The following is a 22834-nucleotide window of genomic DNA, read 5'->3' as shown; positions in this document are numbered from 1 at the left end:
TTGACAGAAATGACGCACGCCTCTAAAGAAACGACTGTTTGCCGTCCAAAATCAAATGCTAATGAATGAATGAATATTTTTGATGATACAAATGTTGATATAGTGTCAAAAGAACCAGCCTTGCGCACATTCTTGGTAGCTCAAATAATTATTGCAACTCAGCGGAAAACAGCCCAAAAATCTTACACCGCGTGTTTGGCGCCACTCACCCTGGGATATAGCTATAATGGTCAAAAATTACACATAATTTTACATGATTTGGCATAACAAATATATCTGAACCATCATTTTTAAGTCAACCAGCGTCACAAGGCTGGCAAACTTTGAACCATGCTTGACAATAAAATAATATTAATATTCTTTCTTCAAGTTTCACTTTTTTCATTATTTAATGATTTACTATTTACCCCGTATGTAACTGTACTTGTTTTATATGCCTATGCTAGTTTTAGTTATTTTTATTCATCTCATAAAACTTACACACCGCTTGATTGAAAGAAACCAACAACCAACCTCACAGTCGTCTTAAGAAAGATAAAACAATGAAATTTTAAAAAATAATTTAATACTTTTGAAAAGCTAAAATAACAATAATAAGTAACAGATAAAAGCTCACTTCAACTGGGTAGGCTTGCTGAAACAAAAATGTGCCAAAAGAGTAGGGTTTTTTTTAAAAAAGTTTTCATTTCCATCTGTTGCTTTAATTTCTCTATCCATTTTATATACATTATAAAACAAAATTTTAAAAATGGCATTGGTTCCTCGGTGGGTTTGTTTTGTTTTGTTATTACGTTACGTATTTTGCATATTTTATGTTGCAAACCGCCCCGCAACCTTCGGGTGAAGGGTGGGATATAAATTTAACAGATAAAATAAAATAAAAAGCAAGCTGCACTCACCTGACCCCGGGAGCCCCCTTATCACGTCCGACCTGACCCGGACCCCTCCGAGCACCTGCAGCAGTGTCCGCACCACGAAGCTGGCGTGGATGTCCAGGGCAAATGTTGGCAGCTCTTCCTGCACGGCCCTCGCCAGCTCCAGAACCTGGTCCTCCAGTGCTTCAGCATCCTCTGCTCCCTCCGAAATCAGGACCAGGGCTCTGAGCAGGGCCGCCTCCAGGATGTGAGCCCCGCAGGGGTGGCAGGCGGCCAGGCGCAGAGCGGGGAGGAAGGCCCGCAGGAGGCGGCTCAGGCTGGGCGCAGAGGCAGAAGGAAGGAGGGCCTGGAGGAGCAGAGAGCCGGCTTTGTCCAGGGCCAGGGGGAGGGCCACGGCTTCCGCCTCCACTAGGACGTTGCTGACAAAAAGGGCTTGGGGTGGGAAGAAAAGCAAGACAACGTTATGTCAGTTCTGTGTCCAGGGCAGCTGTCTGCCAGCTCCCCCTGGTACGCAGGCTGAGACCCTAAATGCCTGGCCGCCCAACCTCCGTCAAGACTTCTAAAGGAGTCTGTTCTGCTACTCCAACCTTCAGAAAACTATTTCAACCCAGCCTTCATTATTATTTCAACCCAGCTCAGGTGGATAATTTGGTCTTCCCCACGAGTGGTTTTATTCTCATTTGTTAGTTATCTTATATATAAGCCGTCTTGAGGTGGTAGTTTAGGTAGTGATGAATGAATCAATGGCAATAATAATAGTAGTGTTTTTAACAAGACTTCTAAGAGGCTAAGATTTCCATGCTAGCCACAGAGGAAAGGAACCCCCCCCCCTGCTGCAGGCAGAATGAAAGAATACTAGAATTTTAGCAGGCTAGCAAAATAAACATTGAGGACTAGCAACTTGTGTGGGCTTATTTGCATGGCTGCCCACCAACGCCTCCTGCTCTTAGCTCACATAACCCAATGAACACCTGCAGCTTTGGGAACACCCACCCAGGTCCTTATGGGGTCCCGGCCGCAGGATCCCATTCATCCAGTGCTTTACCAGCTGCACTGGCTCCCAGTGGAGGACAGGATCAGGTTTAAGGTGCTGGCTTTGACCTTTAAAGCCCTATGCGGCTTGGGACCCTTGTACCTACGGGACCGCCTCTCCTGGTATGCCCCGCGGAGGATCTTAAGGTCCACAAACAACAATATTCTGGAGATCCCGAGCCATAAGGTGGCTAGATTGGCCTCTACTCTACTAGGGCCAGGGCCTTTTCAGTATTGGCCCCAACTTGGTGGAACGCTTTCACAGGAGACCAGGGCCCTGCGGGATTTGTCATCTTTCCACAAGGCCTGCAAGACAGAGCTGTTCCGCCTGGCCTTTGGGCTGGACTTAGTCTGACCCCTGTGTTTTTCCTCCCTCACGGTTTGGATTTATGGACTACTTAAAATGAGGCTGCATTTTAAATTTTAATATTGTATTTTAATCTGTATTCTAATTAATTGCTTTTTATGTTTTATTGTAATTTTATTGGTGTTAGCCGCCCTGAGCCCGGTTTTGACTGGGGAGGGTGGGGTATAAATAAAATTTTATTATTATTATTATTATTATTATTATTATTATTACCTCTTTGTAAGACCTAACGCACACCAGAAGCGGTTCAGTCAGACTAGCCACATGGCCCAGAAAAGCTGTATGCAGGCAAACGCCGGCTCCCTTGGCCTGAAAGCGGAGATGAGTGCCACACCACATAGTCGAATTCGACTCCAGGGACGTACAACTCCCAATAGACTGTGATCTACCCACAGTGTAAAAAAAACTGGCAGTGATCTACCCATTGTCGTTGGATGGATCAAAGTTGTTGAGCTTTTATTGGGAAGCCAAGGTGGTTGAGCTTTTTTTTAGGAAGCAAATGAATGAATGGAACTGAATATATGAAGGAATGGAACTGAATGAGCATTGTGATATACACAGAACATAATCAAAAGTTGATTATATAAAACACAGTTGAGGGTCCTGAATCCCCAGTCTGATAGTGGAACTTAATCTGATGGCCCACTTTTTTGCTAGGAAGCAAAAGTTGCTGAGCTTTTTTAGGAAAGCCATAGTTGTAGAGCTTTTTTAGGAAAGGCAACGTTCTTGAGTTTTCTTGGGAAAGCCAAAGTTGTAGAGCTTTTTTTGAGGGGGGGGAGTAGATCACTGAGTGGCCAGAGATCTACCAGGAACACCCCATGATCTACCAGTAGATCACGATCTACCTGTTGGACGTGCCTGGACTAGACCATCCAGGGGTCCTTTACCTTTTACTTTTACCTTTTCGTATACGTACACCCAAACCGTGTCTCCACCTGCTTCCCCATCATCACACCCAACGCACATCTCCCCAAACATCTTACCTTTCTCCTCATCAGAGTCAAACCCGGATTTCAACGTCTCGTGAGCACGACGAAAATACTCAGCTGCCGCAGGCTCCAGTTTGGGCAGCGGTTCCCTCTTGCTTTCCTTGGGCCCTCCCTCCTGGGTCGAGGGGGCAGGCTCTCTCTTGTTTTCCTTGGGCCGCCCCTCCTGGGTCGAGGAGGCAGGCTCTCTCTTGTTTTCCTTGGGCCGCCCCTCCTGGGTCGAGGAGGCAGGTTCTCTCTCGTTTTCCTTGGGCTGCCCCTCCTGGGTCGAGGAGGCAGGCTCACTCTCGTTTTCCTTGGGCTCCCCCTCCTGGGTTGAGGAGGCAGACAAGGTTCGTTTCCTCTCATCCTTCTTCTGGGCTCCTTTTTGTGGTTGGGGAGGGACCCCCATAGCTGCAGGTGGGCAGGGGCGCCTCAACACACAAATCTGTCTGCAGTCAGGAAATCAACAGTTATTTAACTGGGGAGGTTTTATCTACTACGCTCGGAGATCAGGTGCAAATAAAAACGCCGGTTAAGGTAAAGAGCAGAATTGCAAGTGTGGCATAGTGGTGAACTGTCAGACCCAAGGCTAGGGGAAATGAAAACGTTCGCTATGTGGCCATCTCTCGCCTTAGCCTATATCCTACCTCGCAGGGCTGTCATGAAGATGGGGTGGGAGGAAGAAAAAGAGCACATATTCGGCTCTTGGGTTTCTTAGAGGTAGCGTAACGGCAAAGATAACATCGGATTTTAAAATCTCAGAAGTTTCAATTAAAAAACCAGATCTAAAGACATTTGGTAAGGGTGAAGAGAAGAAATAAAATGGCATGTGCTCTTGTTGCATCGCAGGGTCCCTTTAGGGGCACATTCGCATCACACATTTAAGGCACTATGATACCCCTTTAGGCAGCCATGGCTTCTCCCAAAGGATCCTGGGAGCTGCAGTCTGTTGAGGGTGCTGAAAGCTGTAGCAACAGAGTGGCCTCCTAACCACCTTCAGCTCCCTGGACAAACTACACCTCCCAGAATGCTTTGGGCAGGTGAAGCCATGAGTGTTTCAGGGTTAAATGCCTGGTGTGGATATGGCTCGACTATCGCAGAATCACAGAACTGGAGAGTTGGAAGGGGACCCCGAGGGTCATCCAGTCCAACCCCACCCCCGCAATGCAGGAATCTCAACTAGATCATACATGACAGGCGGCCACCCAGCCTCTGTTTAAAGACCTCCAATGTTACTGCCTGGGAAGTAATTTTTTATATATAAAGAAACTTAATAAAAACTGATTTAGAAGAAGAAGAAACCTCCACGGAAGTCCACCGCCCTATCCCACCCTAGGAGCACAATAAACATCACCTGTTGAGCTTCTGACTGCAACGCAGCTGAAAACTCAGGGAGAAAACCATCACTTAAAAATTAAAATTAATAAAAAATAAAAATTAAGCATTGATATAATTGGAAAAACAAGGGATCAAGGACTCGCCTTCTCCTGCTGCTGCAATCGGGTTTTTAAGCAGCAAAGGTGGGAAGCGGCTCGGCGGGGAACAAGCACCCGCCGCCGACCCTCCTTCCTTGGAGGCCACCGGAGCCTGGCAAAAAACGACGCATGGCGCCTGCCAGCTGCCTCCCAGCATGCACCGCGCGCCGCCCCACCCCGGCCGCCCCCAGCTCGCGTCCCCACAATGCAACGCGGGCAAGAAGCCGGAAGGGAGGGAAGGAGGGCTGCTCCGTCCCAGCATGCTCCGCGCGAGGGAGCGCGCCTCCCATCCCAGAATGCCCCGCTGGTCGTTTCTTTAACCCCGTGAAGGGATTCCCAGGCGCTTTCTTTTCCTTTTCCCCGCCCTCCTGTGTTGATTGACGTGACAAAATAAACCAAGACATCTTTAATAAAAAAATACGTTTAAAAACAAACAAACCCAAAAAACAACAACCAAATAGAAGGATTTTCTCAAGCACACGCGCCACCAGACATAATCCCAAAGCGAAATGAACCTGTCAAAACTTATCGCCTCATACCCGGTATAAGTAACTCAAAACAACCTTCATAGCAGTAAATAAACAACACGGACCTTAGAGCCAGCATAAATACAAAGGGAGAGGGGGTATTTAAAATACTGTAGAGTAAATAGCAAAACATTGTTTTAAAAAGTCTTTCAAACTTAACTATTTACTATTTGAAATAGTAAATAGAAAAACAGTTTTTTAAAGTATTTAGGGCATAGTAAATAGCAAAACATTGTTTTTAAAAGTATTTAAAATACTGTATGGTAAATAGCAATACATAGTTTTAAAACGTTTAAGACGTAAATAGCAAAACATGGTTTTTAAAAGTCTTTAAAACATAGTAAAGTCTTTAAAACATAGTAAATAGAAAAACATAGGTTTTAAGTCTTTAAAACATAGTAAATAGTAAAACATAGTTTTTAAAAGTCTTTAAAGTACTGTGTAGTAAATAGAAAAACATAGTTTTAAAAAGTCTTTAAAACATAGTAAATAAAAAAACATTGTTTTTTATAAAGTCTGTTGAGAATGATGCTTCAGGCAAGCGGTGGGTTCTTTGTCTTCAAAAGCCAGGGCTGCCACAAATCAGTTAGTCCTTAAGGTTACACAGGACTCCTTGTGTTTTTCGCTGTGACTCACTGCCACATTTTCTAGTACCCCTGTGCAACTTGTTGAATTGTGGGCCAGTTCCTTTAGTGTGCAAGGTTAAGCTTTTCCTGCGTTGCTGTGGCCACCCTCATCCTGGCATGCGAATGATAGCAGGTATGAGAAAACGTGATTTATGGATCTGAAACAGAGCCATACAGCGTCGTATCCCCGCTTGCTCCCTGTTTCCTTCAACCAGGATCCAGCACCGAATCTCTGGGGCAGAGACCTAGATATGTCACTGGACACAGGTACACCTTGTAGTTCCTCCCAGGCTCAGAAACAGCAGATCTAGGTGTCTCATATTCTCTTCCCAAAAGAAGCCATTAATTTTGTGGCCCGGATGAAATCATATTAATTATAATTACAGGGTGTCGGGATTCTCTAGGACTCAGACAGATTTAGCCCCTGGGTGTTCCCAGTCTAAGGGATATAATAACTCATCATCCTAGTTCAACTCTTTTGTTTTCACTTATCTTGACCTAGTTCTGACCCAGATTTCCCCAGGGTGGGAAATCCGGTCGCCAAACAAGGTCTGGCCAAATAGATTCACAGCACAATCAAATTGTTGAAAACGTGTTTGAGAGTGTAAGCTTGGGCCAATGTTTAAAGATGTAGGCTGACTCAGGTAAGAATGAGTTTACGGATGTGTTATTTGTGTGGCTATTGAAAGACTGGAAATATACTGAATAAACAGAATCTAAGGTAATTTTGTGGATTTTGATCTTTTAATGATGATGGTGATAATTTTATTATTTGTAACACGTCCACTTTACTGGGTTGGGTTGTCAGTTTTAGCCTGTATTTAGTTTGTAATTGTTTTATATACAGGATTTAATTTTATTTCCTTCACTAGCTGGCCCTGCACGCGTTGCTGTGCGTTAGTCTGTGAAATGGAGGGTAATAGCCCCCCTTCAGATACCCCTGAGCCTCAGAGTCCCCCTGAGTTGAGGTGAGATACTGTGGAGAGGGCAGGTTTCATCTCTGTGTCCCCCCCCCCCTGTTCTGACCCATTACGTATCCCTGCCCTCTATTCGGACACCCCTCCCCCCCCCGGCAGGCCCCTACCTCCACTTGGCCTAGTCTGGAAAGCGGCCTAGTCTGCAAAGCCGAGGTGAGATACTGTGGAGAGGGCAGGTTTCATCCCTGTGTCTCCCCCCACCCTGTTCTGACCCATTACTTATCCCTGCCCTCTATTCGCCCCCCCCCCCACCTCCACTTGGCCTAGTCTGGAAAGCGGCCTAGTCTGTCTGATAATGGCCGCCTTGGTGGTTTCAGTTGCTTGGTTGATGATGCCATTTGGTTTGTGGGTGTGGCTTAGATTTCACAGGAAGGGAGGGGGTGGAGGAGGGTACTACGCCACTTGAGGGCGCTGTTTGACTTAGTGTAAAACCAGGTCTACACCTGCCCAGGTGTGTGATTTGAGGGATTTTTGCCCCCAACAACGCTCGGGGAGTGGCCTGGATCATTGTGTCAAAATTTCAGGACGATCGGTCAAGCGGTTACGGAGAAAAGTGTAGAATGCAGTTTCACGATTTTTACATTTTTATATATATATAGATAAACCGCTTTGTAATCTTTTCTGATTAGAAGTGGTATACTGTATAATATTTGAAGTACTGTAATAGTAATTCTCCGTCAAAATTAACTCCGTGCATGCTCAGAGGCATTGCATTTTTCAGCACATTACATATTCCCAAACCACGTTCTGTCATTGAAAAGCTATTCTGAGGCTAAGCTCTGGGGAATGATGATCTAAGGAGAGGCCGGAAAATAAGTAGGGGTGAAGCAGGTTTTGCCATGGATTTTGGTATATCTTGTGGTTTCTTCTCTAAAGCGATCAAGGAAAGGGAAACTTTTTTTAAATATGCCTAAAATAGAGTCTCTTTTAGTTGCTGCAACAATTTTACTGTCAGCATGACATCAGCACCCACCCACCAAAAGCAGCAATTATGAACAATTATTCACCCTTGACAATGTCACGCTCATGCTGTGTCACAGCAGGGAGGGAGGATTTCGGGTGAAAACTGGGACAACAGAAACTCATTCTTTTCCAGAGAACTGTTGGGTTTCAGAAAACACCTGTAGGATCCTGTTGCATTTAAACCTTCCTCACCAGAATGTGATCCAATAACTTTATTTCAGTGGTAGGGCTGACTTGTGGAGCCTGGAATGTCCTGGAAAAAATTCAGTGGTACTACTTCCCTGGAAAGAATCCAGGAACCCCTGCCCCTACACTCTCCCTAATAATAATAATTTTATTGTTAATACCCAGCCCAAATGACTGGGTTTCTCCAGCCACTCTGGGTGGTTTCCAGCAAAATATAAAAAATAAATAAAATAACAAACTTCATTTCTAAAAGTTGTGTACTGTAATTCTTTATCTCCCTGACATCTGATGGGAGGGCATTCCATAAGGAGGGTGCCACTGCTGTGAAGGCCCTCTGCCTGGTTCCGTTTCTCCCTTCTTCTCCTGTTCCTTCTTCTTTCTTCGGAGATATCGTAGCCAAGGAAGATTCTCTGCCCTGCATATGGTCTGGTGTGTCTGTAAGTGACTGTAAAGGCCAATTCTGGATCCACACGTCCTTCCATAGTGGGGGCATAGGTTTCCAGTTAAGAGGTGATCATGGTGAGTGGTATGTACTGAGCTGAATCATAGAATCATAGACTGCTGATTCTGGTTCCTATTGTTCTATGATTCAGCTCAGTACATAACAGTGAGGGTTTGCCAAATGTGCCTTCCTCTTGGCTCATTTCTCACTTTTGACCTCAGTTTGAGCATCTTCAAAGACCATGACACTTTTGGTAAAGGCTGTTCTCCAACTGGAGCACTCACAGGCCAGTGTTTCCCAGTTGTCGGTGTTTATACTGCATTTTTTGGGATTTGCCTTGAGTCTTTAAACCTCTTTTGTTGACCACCAGCATTATGCTTCCCCTTTTAAAGTTCGGAATAGAGTACAGTACCGGTAGTTTCTTTTGAAAACCTCAGTGCTACTCCTCTGCTTGCAACCAGCCTGGGGCAGAGACTCCCTTCTCTAAACTGCTATTAAAGGTAAGGTAAAGGGACCCCTGACCATTAGGTCCAGTCGTGACCGACTCTGGGGTTGCGCACTCATCTCGCATTATTGGCCGAGGGAGCCGGCGTACAGCTTCCAGGTCATGTGGCCAGCATGACAAAGCCGCTTCTAGCAAACCAGAGCAGCACATGGAAATGCCGTTTACCTTCCCGCTGTAGCGGTTCCTATTTATCTACTTGCATTTTGACGTGCTTTCGAACTGCTAGGTTGGCAGGAGCTGGGACCAAGCAACGGGAGCTCACCCCGTCACAGGGATTCGAACCGCCGACCTTCTGATCAGCAAGCCCTAGGCTCAGTGGTTTAACCACAGCGCCACCTGGGTCCCAAACTGCTATTAGGAGCCACATAAAACAATTCTGATTCCTATAAATGATTATTTATTTTTAAATTTATATACCGCTGCATCATTAAAATGTATCATAGAGGCTTACAACAATATAAAAACACAGAACCCAATAATAACATCATAAAAGTAAAAGAAGAAATTAAAAGCAAAAAGAAATTGTAAACAAACATCAATAGACCATCGTGGGTGATGTATACTCTTAATTGCCTGCGCAAGGGATTTTCCCACTGCCTTCCCTTTAAGAGCAAGAGCGAGACTGAGAGAGCGCTTCCCCTTTAAGAATAGAGGCGCTCCCTCCGCTCAGGAGGATTCAACTCGATGCTCCTCGAGCGGCAATGGTACGTTCTATTTACACACCGCAACACCCCCGCCCTCCTCGCTCCGCCCCAGTTGGAATCGCCCTCAGGTGCCGAGCCTTGCTTTGCTGTGTCGCTGCGGACGAGACCACGCGGCCCGGGACGCTTCCATATCCACCCCTCTCCTCCGTGCGGGTTGGTATCGCCCCCTAGAGGCTTCTCGGATTAGCCCAGCGGCGCCTTTTCCTGAAACCCACCCTGCCCACCCCCGCGGGCCTTTTCGGGATGGTCTCGCCCCTTGGGAGCTTGGCCAGGTTTCCTCGGAAGAGACCATTTTCACCCCTGCCAAGGGGTGGGGAGCAGGAGGAGCAAAAGTGCTGGTGGTTTTGTTTCGTTTTTTGCTTGCCTTAATTGCATTTTCAGTGCATCGCTCAGGAAGGCAGAGGGATGATTTGTACACCCAGGAGGGAAGGCTGAAGGGGTGGCGGGTGCACAGAAGCCTTTCCCAGGCGACCCCTCCTGCTCGTTCCCATGTTGCGATTTAAAACGGGCAGGCCAGAGAGGGTGGCTGCATGTGGCCATCACGTGGGCTGGCTTTTTTGGCCTAGGCAAAGGGGTGCCATGCTGTTGAAATAATGCCATTTTGCCTTGGGCACTGGGCTTCCAATCAGGCAAAGGGTCTAGCTAGCGCCCTGCAGAGTTAACCTGTGGAACTGCCTGCCACAGGAGGCAGCGGGATGGCCTTAAAGCGGATTGCACAAATCCACAGAGGAGAAGGCTGGTTGGCCGCTGTGAGAACAGGATGCTGGACTAGGTGGGCTGCTGGCTCTGGAAACCCGCAAGCCGGACCTGAGCCCAAGAGCCCTCTCGCCTCCTGCTGCGGTCTCCAGCAACTCGTATTCAGAAGCATCATCGCTGCCTCCTACCACCTGCTGGGTGGCTGAGCCCACCCAGCTCTTCTGATTTCCCATAATGCCCAGAGGGATGGCAGGGCATTGTGGGCAACTGGAACAGTAGCTAGCCCCCGTTGCATGACGCTGCTTGGAGCGGCACAAAAAGAAAAACTTATGGGGCCAGGGAGCACCAGCAGTTGTGGCCGCAGAAGCTGCCCACAGGTGCTAGGTGCCGGCGATGGCTTTGGTACACTGCAAGGCAGCCTTTGCCCACCTGGTACCTTCCAGGTGTTGCTGGCTGGGGCTGATGGGAGCTTGTAGTCCAACACCTCTGGAAGGCAACAGGTTGGCCAGAAGTTTCTACATGGGGACTGCCCTTCCGAACGATGTGTGCGTCATTCAATCGCAGCCGACAAGGATGCTCAGATCCTCCCATAACTGGAAAACTGCTTTCTTCGTTTTGTTAGAGCGCGATGCTGATAAGGTTGCAGGGTCAATCCCAGCTACGTATTATCGCATTGCAGGGGGTTTGCCTAGAATGATCCTCAGGGTCCCTTCCAACTCTGCAGTTCTGTGATTCCTGGCTATTCTTCCCTCACAGGCCTGTTGTAAGGAAAGCGCAAGGTGCCATTGTGTGGTTGCACACTTAAAAGGGCAGGTTCTTCCGGTTCGTCGCGGCGGTGAGAAGGACGCAGGGACTTCGCGTGCCGAGGTCCCTGGCTTCTCGGAGGGGGGGGGGAAGTCCGCAGAGCGAGCGGACTCCCCGTAAAAGCATCGGATCGAGAGTTCCGATGACTTAGGCGTCCAGCGGCTGCTCCGTTTGGCGGATCCCCCGCCGCCCGAGAGCTCAATAGAGCGATCGTGAGCCGGTGGGGTTGAACCGCGGGAGCCATTTTGGGCCACATCTTACCTCCGGGAAGCGAAGCTCCGAGTCCTGACCCGGCAAGCGGCGGATTCTTCCAATTTGATACTAAAGATTCCTAAAGAAGTAAGTGGAACTTTGATCGGGATCCTAAATTTGCTGATTGGAAAATAGGAGAGACTTAAAGAAACGGAAGCCGGTCTCTTCCTAATGGGAAACTGGGAGGCGTTTGGAAAAAAAAATCCAAAGCTGAATAACGAAAGAATTTGAAACTGTGGTCCCGAGAGGGAAAAAAGACTTTTTGGAACCATCTCAGCCCCCGAGTCCGGCACCCCTTGAGGTACAGCGGCATTAAGGGGAAGAGTGTTTTGACAGCTGTCAAAAGCTGTCAAACTGTCAAAAGACCGGGTGGATTGATTGTATTGCTGTGAACAGGAAAAATTGTTGGTAAAAGTGAAAGAACTATTTAAATTGGAAGTAAGAATGGATTTGGGACTGAGTTAAGAATCAAGAAAAAGAACAGCCAAAATGGAGTCGATCGTCTGAGAGAGGAATTTTCCAGTACCCATTGTTCCCTACCCCCTGTTTATCTGCGGTTACGAGAGGTATGAAAACAAAGCTGTCTCGAGCCTTCCAGGAGACTGTACTGAACTACTTGCTGTCATGGGAAGATTTCTACAAGGAATGGCATCATCCCAACTTACCACCAGTTGAGATTGAAGTCCAAGTCCAGGACTTAGAGGATAATTTAAATTTAAATTTGGAGACTGCTGATTCTGAGACTGTGTGTGAGGAGAAACAATCGGAAGAGGACTTGGACTGTGACAATTTTGTTTGGGATGAAGCAAAATATGACTTCCAAAAGGAAGAAAAACAACCAGAACAAGAAGATGAGAGACTAAGGGACTTAAAGTTTAATGGATTTGAAGATCCTGGAGGGGTTAAAATGTGGAGTGGGGTGTTTGAGGGATGGGAAGGACAGGGGCAGGGGGGGGCAAAGGCCTGGAGATGGACTTGGGAAAGAATGGGTGTGGGGTAAAAACTTTAGTTAAAAGGTATTGTTTTGGTTTCTGAAAGACGGTCTTCGAAATCTTGGCATGACAATGGAAATGCTGAACCAATTGGGGGAAAAAAGACTTAGGGAGAGGAGATGGAATGTAAAAAAGAAAGGGAAAAAAGTGTTATGTTTCCTTAAGGGAGTATAAGAATGGCTTGGAAAGAAGTTTTAAGTTACTGTAAATTATTGCAGGTTAAGTGAGGTGTTTAGGCAGAAAGCTGCCTGCCCCCCTCTCCTTACTCTGAGGCACTCAGTGGCAGGGGGTGCCCAGAGGGGTGAGGAGGAAATGGAACCTTGGAAGTACTGTACCCTGCAGGCACCTCTTGTGGCAGGAGGGGACCTGTGGGAGGGCAGCATGAAAAAGGAGGAGGATTGAGTTAATATTATAAGATTAAGATTTGAAGCTGAGTTGGAAAATTCGCCACAAGTAATTAGAATTTGCAAGGAAAACCATGAGGAAGACAACCGAGGGAGTCGCAATTAAGATGTCAAAATAATAAGAACTGGGAAGTTTGAACTCTTCCCAATTTTCTTTTTCTTTTTGGTTTTTTTTCTTCCCTTCTTTCCTTTCTTTCTTTCTCTTTTTTTCTAGGTTTATTAATATGATTATGAAAGAGTTGGGGGATGCAGATCCCCATAACTCCTTCCTCCCTGTTCTCTCAGTGGCAGGGGGGGGATATGGAGGGAGGAGGGAGGGGGGAAGCAGAACTCAACTCACAATTGGACCCCTTTGTTTCCTAAAGCACACGGGCCCTACTGGTGGCAGAAGTGGACCGGTGGGTGGAGGGAAAATGAAGGGACAGTGTTATATTATATGTCTTGTTTGTGTATTTCTTGTTTGAAAAATTAATAAAAATCTCTTTAAAAAAAAAAAAAGGGCAGGAGCGAGTCCCGAGATTAAAAGTGGTGGTGCAGTGGTTAGGAAGGGGGCGTGGTCTAGGACTGGGAAGGGCCAGGTTTAAATTCCTGGTCAGCTACGAAGCTTACAGGGCACCCTTGGGCCACCAGTCGCTCTTAGCCTAACCTACCTCACAGGGTTGTTGTGAGGGTGGAAAGAGATGGGGTGGCATTGAGAATCATGCATGCTTTAAGCTCATTGGAAGAAGAGTGGGGCTTCAAATTGTAATAAAGGGGGAAAGAAATAGCATCTGAAGGTGGGGTCCATATCTTACTCATCTTCATTTGTTTCCCCCCAGAATACATAATTAATTCCTCATTTTGCCTCTGGGAGTCATTTTTGCTGTGCAGTGAATATGGTGAGTAGCCGCCAGAGGTTGGCGAGTGTTGTTCTTTCTGTGGTCTCTCCCGGGCATTTTCTATAGTCTGTGTCGTTATTTTATTTTATTATTTGCTGTGCTTATTTATTGAACAGAATTTGGAGGTTGCCTAAGTGTAAATAAGAGTTTCTGTTCACAAAGAGCAGAAATTTGTCGAGAAAAGTCCAAAGTTAAAAGCAAGGATTTTTTTCTTCAAAAATAAATAAATCAAAATATGAACAAAATCAAGAGATCCAAAATACATAATAGAACTGAAAACTACATGTCAACTGAGTAGACTTGCCTAAAGAAGAAAAAATTTAGCAGGCTCCAAAAAGGGGAGGCACCTACAGTGGTCCCTCTACTTATGAATTTAATGCGTTCCGAACACACATTCGTAAGTCGAAAAAAATTGCAAGTCGAATCCCATAGGAATGCATTGGGAGAAAAAATTCGCAAGTCGAAGCAACCCTATCTAAAAATCCGTAAGTAGAAAAAATCCTATCTAAACAGCATCCAAGATGGCGGACGGAGCTCCATTCGTATGTAGACACATTCGTAAGTCGAGTCATTCGTAAGTAGAGGTACCACAGTACTTAAATGTTAATGGCCAGGGAGTTGCCCAATGTAGGAACTGCCTCACTTAAAGATTGGCTCCTGTTTTCTCAACAGCACGGCAGGTTGAAGGTTAAAACGACAGAGGAGCAGGCCGAAGCCAAGCGCATTGAGCGGGAGAAGAAGCTGCGCCAATATGTGACGGCCACAAAAGCCATCTTTGAGAAGGTAAAAGGGCTGGGCAGAGTTGTAGGGGGCATAGAAGGTGTAAGGACCTTCTCTCCATTCTCCGTCCTTCTCAAACAAAGGCAGCTTTCACCCTGTCGTGGATCAGTTCCACAAAGGCAACCTCCCAGGGTGCCACCACCAAGCAGGAGGGCAACCAGGGTGATCGAGGGTCTAAGAACCCAAGCCTGATGAGGAACGGTCGAGGGAGTTGGGTATGTTCAGCCTGGAAAAGAGGAGGACTGGGAGGAGATATGGTAGCCATCTCAGGGGCTATCACCTGGAAGGATGGAGCAAGCTTGTCTTCTCCTGCTCTGGAGGGTAAGACCTGAACCAATGGTTTAAAATGACAAGAGAGGAGATTCCGACTAAACGTCAGGGAAACTTTCTGAGGGTAAGAGTTGTTGAACAGTGGAAGGTGGTGGACCTTCAGGTGGAGGTTTTTAAGCAGAATGGATGCTTTAGTTGGGATTCCTGCATTGCAGGGGGCTATAAACAAACTCCATTCACCCTTGTGGAATACAGGTGGTACCTTGGTTCTCGAACTTAATCCGTTCCGGGAGTCCGTTTGACTCCCGAAACCATTCGAAAACCAAGGTGCGCCTTGCAACCAGCTGCAGGAGTAAGATAAAAGAAGCTAATCTCAATAAAACAAATAAAACAGTCTCTATAAAGAAAGCAACGGAAGAACACATGGTCAATGGTCTCAACTTCTCCAGAATTGCACGGGCAGAGTCTGTCTTCTAAGAGGACCCGTCTGAACTTCCCGTATAAAACAGCTGAAGGCAGAATGTGATGCCTGGCCAGAGTGAACGCCCTTCTATGAGATGGTATTTCTACTTGAGTTAGATATTCAGCTGGAAGCGACAAGTTATCTTCATTCTTCCGGAGTCAGAAAAAGGGGGACCTTATTTAGGTCGTTTTGCCTCTCAATATCAATTATCCTCTGTTTGTCTATATTCCTTAGCTGTATTATAGCCACAGGAAATGAGGTAAGTTGGCTGGAGGCCTGTGTTTAACAACTTATTTTCAATGGCTCCGCTCCAAGAAGATCGGTACTTTTCTTTCAGTATCAGCAGGGCCAGGCCCTGAGGGTTAAGGTGTAATTTCAGCCGTAGATGACAGGCTTGTATCCAGAGTCTGGCTTCCACGCGTATCACTCCTGTTTCTAACCGCAGAGCTGAATTTGACAAGCAAGGAGGTGTCTGGAGAGCTGCTCTGATTAACCTAGTCTGGACTGTTTCTAGTAGACTTAGATTAGGGGGAGGGGCACAGAGTTGAGCCCCATAGAGCAGTTGAGCCTGTGCCTTCGCCTCATATTTAGTGCCGCCGGTATATAGTGAGCGCCTTTTGTTCTTAAGAAGCTTAGAATTGCAGCAGAGGTCTTATGAACTTCGGTTATATGGGCTTCCTTTAGCCCTTTATCGTGGAAAACTATTCCTAAGTACAGTACTTAAAACTATGCACTTGTTCAGTTCTTCGACCATATACTCCACGTTCGAATTTTGGGACATTTAGCAAAGGACATTACTTTAGTCCAGGGGTGACCAACTCCCAAGAGACTGCAATCTACTCACAGAGTTAAAAACTGGCAGTGATCTACCCCCTTTTTGGGGTTCAGGTCAAAGTTGTTGAGTTTTTCAGGGAGGAGCTAAAATATTGAACTTTTTTTAGGGGAGTCACAGTTGTTCAGCTTCTTTGGGGGGAACCAGTGATCTACCAGTGATCTACTGCAGACATCCAGTGATCTACCAGTAGATCACGATCTACCTGTTGGACGTGCCTGCGTTAGTCTTTTGGTAGTTGATAATAAGATGGTTCTCTTGACAATAATCAGCCAGGGAACGAAGCGCCCGTCGTAACCCAACAGGAGTCCTAGATATTTTTTTAAAAAATCAATTTTAATGATGTAATGCAATAATTTACTGTGCTGGTCGGTGACCGTAATAAAGATTTGATTGATTGAATAAAACAGAGAGAGAGAGAGAGAGAGAGAGAGAGAGAGAGAAACACCATAGGAAAAAGCCCCAAATCGAAGGATGATGCTCTTAATTGCCTGCATAGGCCAGGCAGAATAGAAAAGTTTTCATCCGGCGTTTAAAAGTTGGCATAGAAGACACCTGCTGCATTTGGGCAAATGACACTAAATAAAGACTCCTTTTTCCGTTGTTAGACTCCAACTTTGAAAAGCAGACGTGTGTGTTCTTTCTTCTCCTTCAGAGGAAATTGGGGCAGCTGGACAAGGAAGCCTTGGAGCTGACCAGCCAGATCTTGGGCGCCAACCCAGACTTTGCCACCCTCTGGAACTTCCGCCGAGAGATCTTCCTTCACCTGCAGGAGGAGTGAGTGGAGTCGGGAGTAGGAGGGGGGAGAGTGAGAGGAGGGGGTAAAATAGGGCGGCAGGTGCTTTGTAATCAAGGTGTGACTACATACTCCTCATTAACCCAGAATGCAACAGGTAGACTGGTGACTGGGAGCGGCCGTCAAGACCACATAACACTGGTCCAAAAAGACCTACATTGGCTCCCAGGACGTTTCTGAGCACAGTTCAAAGTGTTGGTGCTGACCTTGAAAGCCCTAAACAGCCTCGGCGCAGTATACCTGAAGGAGCGTCTCCTCCCCCATTGTCCCTCCCGGACACTGAGGTCCAGCTCCGAGGGTCTTCTGGCGGTTCCCTCCCTGCAACAAGCGGGGTTAAAGGGAACCAGGCAGAGGGCCTTCTCGGTGGTGGCGCCCGCCCTGTAGAACGCTCTCCCACCAGAGTTTTAGAAGACATCTGAAGGCAGCCTTGTTTAGGGAAGTATTAAATGTTTGATATTTTATCGTGTTTTTAATATTCTGTTGGGAGCCGCCAGAGTGGCTGGGGAGGCTCGGCCAGATGGGCGGGGTATAAGTAATAAATTATTATTATATTATTATTATTATCTCCTCCGTGCCAGGACCCCGGAGGAGATGCAAGCCCTCTGCAAGGCAGAGCTGCCCTTCCTGGAGTCCTGCCTGCGGGTCAACCCCAAATCCTATGGGACGTGGCACCATCGCTGCTGGGTGATGGAGCACACCCCGGAGCCGGATTGGGCCCGTGAGCTGGAGCTGTGCAGCAAGTTCCTGGAGAGCGACGAACGCAACTGTAGGCCTTTTCCTTCCTCCTCGCCTCATTCCGTTCCTAACGCCATATATCTGCCATGGGTGCTTTAGTTGAGATTCCCGCATCGAAGGGGGGGTCAGACTAGATGGTCCCTGGGGGTACCTCTCAACTCTTACCATCCCATGATTGCTCATCCCTGCCCCTGACTTTCCGCAGCCCTGTAAGATTGCCTCTGAGTAACTCTGAATACTTTTTGTCCCCCAAACGAAGCCACAATTCACCCGCCATTCCCCATTTGGCTCCTAGCTTTCACCCCCCAGTCCTCCACCCCCCTTTTCTTTCATTATTTCTTCTTTTTTGGTTCTCTTTTTAAATTGTTTTTGTTTTGTTTTGACAAAGTAATAACCATGAATAAGAATAAAAATGTGCACTCCACCACCGAGACCATTCCATTGTAACTAATCCAGCCTCCCAAAATTCCAGCGCCTCTTGCAATGGTTTGGCCCCTTTCCATTTCAACGGTGCAAATTCTACAAGCACCCTCCATACCTCCTCAAAATCATTTCTCCTGCATATTCCCCATCTTACCTTAATGGCACGTGTTGATTTATCATTCATAGCTATATGCCGTATCTCAGTTTCTAGCACTGTCTTCCATCCAGCCAACAATCGCCATGGCAGGATGGGAGAGAGGTGTCAAATCCTTTAATGCTGATCACCTGCCCCCTTAAGATGCTTGTACAGCTGAGAACAAGGTTGCCCAAGAGACAGCCTCATAATCCTTCATATACCCAGCCGGTCACATTGTTCCGCAGGAGATTTTCCCTCCTTTAAAAGTCGCCCCAATGTCAGACGCTCGCTCCACAGTAGAACAGTCCAAACATGACAAGCGCCTGCTCTCTGCTTTCTGGAGCAACTGAATACATTTTAAGCCAGAGAAAAGCGCCTCTGCTCTTAAGTGTTCCTTTTGTGTTGCTCTTCACTCTTGTTTGGGTGCTCTCGTTTTTCCAAAAACCGTAGCTGTCTCGAAGGTTATGTCTCTAAATCTCCTTGGGACGTATATTCAGCAGGCTCTTCTCGTGCTCTTAAGAGTCCCAGGGTCTGTGTGATCAGAAAACCAGCCAATAATAATGATAACAATAATATTTAACTTTTTATTATTTATACCCCACCCATCCGGCTGGGTTTCCCAAGCCAAAGTGCCTTTGGGGCATAGCTGCCAAGTCTCCCGTTTTCCCCGGGAAACCCCCGTTTTTCCAGCTGTCCCCAGCCGAAAAAACAGGTTTTTTTGTTTTTTCCCGGTTTATTCTGGCGCGGCGGCCATTTTGGAACTGGGCGGAGCATGCTCAGAAGCGACTTTTGATGCTGCTCTGCCCAGTTCCAAAATGGCTGCAGCGCGACTTCCGGTATGCTACTTTCGGTCCGGTCCCTTATTTTTCAGAGAGGAACTTGGCAGGTATGCTTTGGGGAGGAGGGTAATTGGGCAGGCTGACCTCTGACCTCCCCGCCACTCTTCCCTATTTCTCTTTCCTGCCCCCTGCAGTTCACTGCTGGGACTACCGGCGCTTCGTGGTGCGGCAGTCTCAGGTCGCCCCCCAGGACGAGTTGGCGTTCAGCGACAGCCTCATCACCCGGAACTTCTCCAACTACTCCTCTTGGCACTATCGCAGCCACCTCCTCCCGCAGCTTTACCCCGATGCCCAACAGCAAGGCCGGATCACGGAGGACATCCTGCTGAAAGGTTGACATCCTGGGGAAGGGTGGACGGTGCGGATTCTGTGGGCATGGAAGGAAATCCCGAGCTCCTTAACCGGGCTACATGGAAATGATTCGGTGTACCTCCTATTGTTGGGTTGGCATGGCAGGAGTCGATGGGAGGGGTCCCCCTAGGGAGGCATGCTGTTGTTGGTTTGAAAAGCATTTTTATCCCGCTCTCCAGCTGGGGGGGAAAGGCTCCCAGGGTGTCTTGCACAATATTGGTGGTAAGTCCTGTTTGCAATCTTAAGAGACACCACACAAGAGGAAAAAGGAACTGGGAGGGAGGAGGAAAGCAAGCAAGCTTGGGCACTGGTTCCCACCGACTAGAGATCTTGTCGATTATTGATCATGGGCTCCTAAACTGCTGTGCCACATTGGATGATAGCTGGGATAGCTCAGTCGGTAGAGCATGAGGCTGTTAAATCTCAGGGTCATGGGTTCGAGCCCCACTTTGGGCAAAAGATTCCAGCTTTGCTGGGGGTTGGACTAGATGTCCCTCACGGCCCTTTCCAACTCTACAATTCTATGATTGAATGAAAGTGTGGATTACAGTGCTCCTGGGATCTTTGGAAATTGAGAGAGAGGTATTGAGAGGCTCTGAATGGTGGTGTTGTTTTATTTCATTTATTTAGTTCATTAAAATTATATACCACTTGACTGTAAAGCAAAAGCAAACTCAAAGCAGTTTACACCAATGATATAAAAATGAAATAATCAGTTAAAAAACAACAACACTTGGAAGCAACGATTTAAAACCTTCTAAAAAGCAACAGCGTAAAAGCACACATCAGCGTTCTATTCCGGTTGCTCTCTCCCAGCTCCTGCCAACCCAGCAGTTCGAAAGCATGCCAGCGCAAGCAGATAAATAGGTACCACTGCGGCGGGAAGGTAAATGGTGTTTCTTGTTCTAGTTTCCATCACGGTGTCCCATTGCGCCAGAAGCGGTTTAGTCCTGCTGGTCACACGACCCAGAAAGCTGTCTGTGGACAAACGCCGGATCCCTCTGCCTGAAAGCGAAGATGGGCATCATAGCCCATTGTCAAGTTTATCCATCCAGGGGTCCTTTGCCTTTGCCTTTACCTGTTTTGTTTTGTTTTAGACTGGATAGGCTTGGCTAAACAAAAATAGGCTCCAAAAAGCCTACAGCGAAGGCACCCGCCTGATGTCAATAGGCAGGGAGTTCCGAAGTGTGAGTGCTGCCACCCTAAAATACCAATTTCTTACCAATTTACTGGTGCAGTCAGTGTGTGTGGCACTTCACAAAGGACAGGAGGCAAGGCCCCGTTCCGAGACGCTTGCAGTCTGAAATAGGCACTTGACATGAGTCAGCAGTGTGATGCAGCAGCTAAAAAAGCCAATGCAATTCTGGGCTGCATGAATAGGAGTATAGCATCTAGATCTAGGGAAGTAATAGTACCACTGTATTCTGCTCTGGTCAGACCTCACCTGGAGTACTGTGTCCAGTTCTGGGCACCACAGTTCAAGAAGGATACTGACAAGCTGGAACGTGTCCAGAAGAGGGCAACCAAAATGGTCAAAGGCCTGGAAACGATGCCTTATGAGGAACGGCTTAGGGAGCTGGGTATGTTTAGCCTGGAGAAGAGAAGGTTAAGGGGTGATATGATAGCCATGTTCAAATATATAAAAGGATGTCATCTAGAGGAGGGAGAAAGGTTGTTTTCTGCTGCTCCAGAGAAGTGGACACGGAGCAATGGATTCAAACTAAAAGAAAGAAGATTCCACCTAAACATTAGGAAGAACTTCCTGACAGTAAGAGCTGTTCGACAGTGGAATTTGCTGCCAAGGAGTGTGGTGGAGTCTCCTTCTTTGGAGGTCTTTAAGCAGAGGCTTGACAGACATATGTCAAGAATGCTTTGATGGTGTTTCCTGCTTGGCAGGGGGTTGGACTGGATGGCCCTCGTGGTCTCTTCCAACTCTATGATTCTAGGCCTTTTCTGCTGCCTCCAATGTTTTTAACTGGCTATTGAAATTAAGACCTGCATGCAGAACAGTCCCTCTGTCACTGAGCTACATCCTCTGCTCAAAACATCAGCCTGCCTCGTCCACTGCAAAGCGCTCCTGCTTCCTGGTTTCCTGGCAGGCCTCATCCAGCAAGCCTCTTCTTATGACAGCTGGCAGCTCTCGGGCTGAGATTTCTCTCTGGGGCTGGTGGGAGTTGTAGTCCTACAACGCCCATGAGCCCGCCAGCTTGAGCAAAACCTGCTTTAGGAGCCAGGGCACCCAAGACTCTTGGGCTCTGTTCCCAGTTTTGGAAGAGGAGGCTTTGAAAGCAGGTGCAGCCCTTTCACCAAGGGCTCCAGAACTCTTCCCCCCCCCCTCCCCAAGCGCCGGCGGTGAGTGCGAGTCAGTGAATCACGGCGGCCGTCCCCTCTCGACAGTCCTGGGCGCAGTCCTGGGTGCACGGCGATGACTTCGGCATGAGTAAAAAGTGTACACAGGGATTCTTCTCTCGGCTCCCCGGAGGCCCGGCCCTCACCTGGGCAGGTGAAATTCCAAGCGGATCAGATGGAGGCGTGGCCCCTCTTTGCCACTCACGGCCTTCAGTCTCCCGCAGGTGCTTTTGTTTGGCCTGAGAGACAGGGCTGGGGCGTGGGAGCCTTGCCTGGAGCCAGCTCAGCCAAGAGAGACGAGGGTGGGTAACTCCCTGCGGCTCGCAAGGAAGGATTTGGAAACGGAGCGGTCACGAACAAGGGGCCACCTGGACAGATGCCGATCTCTGTGCTAAGTGGTTTTCTCCTATCCTCTCCTCTTCTTGCCTTTCATGGCAATGCATCAGTAAATCACCCAGGACTGGTTTAAAGGCCAGCTAATAATAATAATAAAATACCCATTCATCTGACTGGGTTTCCCCAGCCACTCTGGGTGGTTCCCAACAGAATATTAATAATAATAAAGCGATAAAAAAAATAAAAAAGCGATAAAACTAAGTGATTCAGAAGGCAGGCAGACAAATGCACAGACATTTAGGGTACGATTAAATATTTCAAATGAAATTCTCTCCCGTTTGCAAAGCTTTTGTAACAAATGAACAATTTCCACTCCCTTCTGTATGCGAGAAAATAAAGTGAGAATTCAGCTAAAAGAGAGTATAGTATGTTGAGCTACAGTTATTTTGGGTTTTCCCATCATTTTTTCCTCGGACGTAGTTGATGTAGAAATGTTTCAAAGCTGTGCAAACCAAAATTGTGAGCAGATGAATTACATGGATCCACAGCCATCATAAGAAAGAGAAAAAAAAACCTTCGCAAGAAAGAATTCGTATTTTAAAAAGACGTAATAAGCAAGAAGCCATACAATCATATATCTTCATTAGGTTGTACCGTACAACTTTCTGTAAGGCTTTGTCAGTGTAGAATCTCCTCGATCAGCATTGGGATTTATTTATTTTTTAAATCACCTGCCATTTATCGCGAATGAAACCTTTGCCGCCAGCACCTGGTGCGCCAAGTGAAAACCAACTGCAGCCTGCTTTTAATTTAATAATCATAAAATTGGGGAGCCTCCACCAAAATCTGTG

At 47.1% G+C, this 22834-nt stretch overlaps 2 protein-coding genes and 1 non-coding gene across 12 annotated transcripts in view; 2 read left to right on the top strand and 1 right to left on the bottom strand.

Annotated features, from left to right (window-relative positions):
• NOP9 (NOP9 nucleolar protein) overlaps nt 1–4929 on the bottom strand; it is a 29421-nt gene extending 24492 nt beyond the window's left edge. The window contains exons 1-3 of one of the 5 annotated variants that reach the window (XM_035135750.3): nt 4597–4929; nt 3258–3691; nt 900–1307 (exon numbers count right to left, since the gene is read on the bottom strand). In XM_035135750.3, the coding sequence (XP_034991641.1) occupies nt 900–1307; nt 3258–3691; nt 4597–4646 (892 nt within the window). In that variant the 5' untranslated portion in view covers nt 4647–4929. The remainder of the gene's footprint in view (nt 1–899; nt 1308–3257; nt 3692–4596) is intronic. The other 4 variants (XM_035135747.3, XM_088655900.1, XM_035135749.3 and 1 more) reach the window with 4 other exon arrangements.
• A 4697-nt stretch (nt 4930–9626) lies between these two features.
• Nucleotides 9627–22834, top strand: part of RABGGTA (Rab geranylgeranyltransferase subunit alpha) — a 32837-nt gene continuing 19629 nt past the window's right edge. The window contains exons 1-6 of one of the 6 annotated variants that reach the window (XM_035135853.3): nt 9627–9800; nt 13614–13673; nt 14346–14456; nt 16674–16795; nt 17393–17580; nt 19082–19279. In XM_035135853.3, the coding sequence (XP_034991744.3) occupies nt 13671–13673; nt 14346–14456; nt 16674–16795; nt 17393–17580; nt 19082–19279 (622 nt within the window). In that variant the 5' untranslated portion in view covers nt 9627–9800; nt 13614–13670. Of the gene's footprint in view, nt 9986–10212; nt 10420–13613; nt 13674–14258; nt 14457–16673; nt 16796–17392; nt 17581–19081; nt 19280–22834 lie in introns of those variants that run through there. The other 5 variants (XM_035135856.3, XM_088655899.1, XM_035135857.3 and 2 more) reach the window with 5 other exon arrangements.
• TRNAN-GUU (transfer RNA asparagine (anticodon GUU)) lies at nt 19681–19754 on the top strand. Its single transcript has one exon. It is a non-coding gene; the product is annotated as a tRNA-Asn (tRNA).

Source organism: Zootoca vivipara, chromosome 12 (assembly GCF_965207765.1).
Source record: "Zootoca vivipara chromosome 12, rZooViv2.hap1.1, whole genome shotgun sequence".
Lineage (NCBI taxonomy): Eukaryota > Metazoa > Chordata > Lepidosauria > Squamata > Lacertidae > Zootoca > Zootoca vivipara.
The sequence above is the reverse complement of the archived record's forward strand: the minus strand, read 5'-3'. Positions and strand labels throughout refer to the sequence as shown.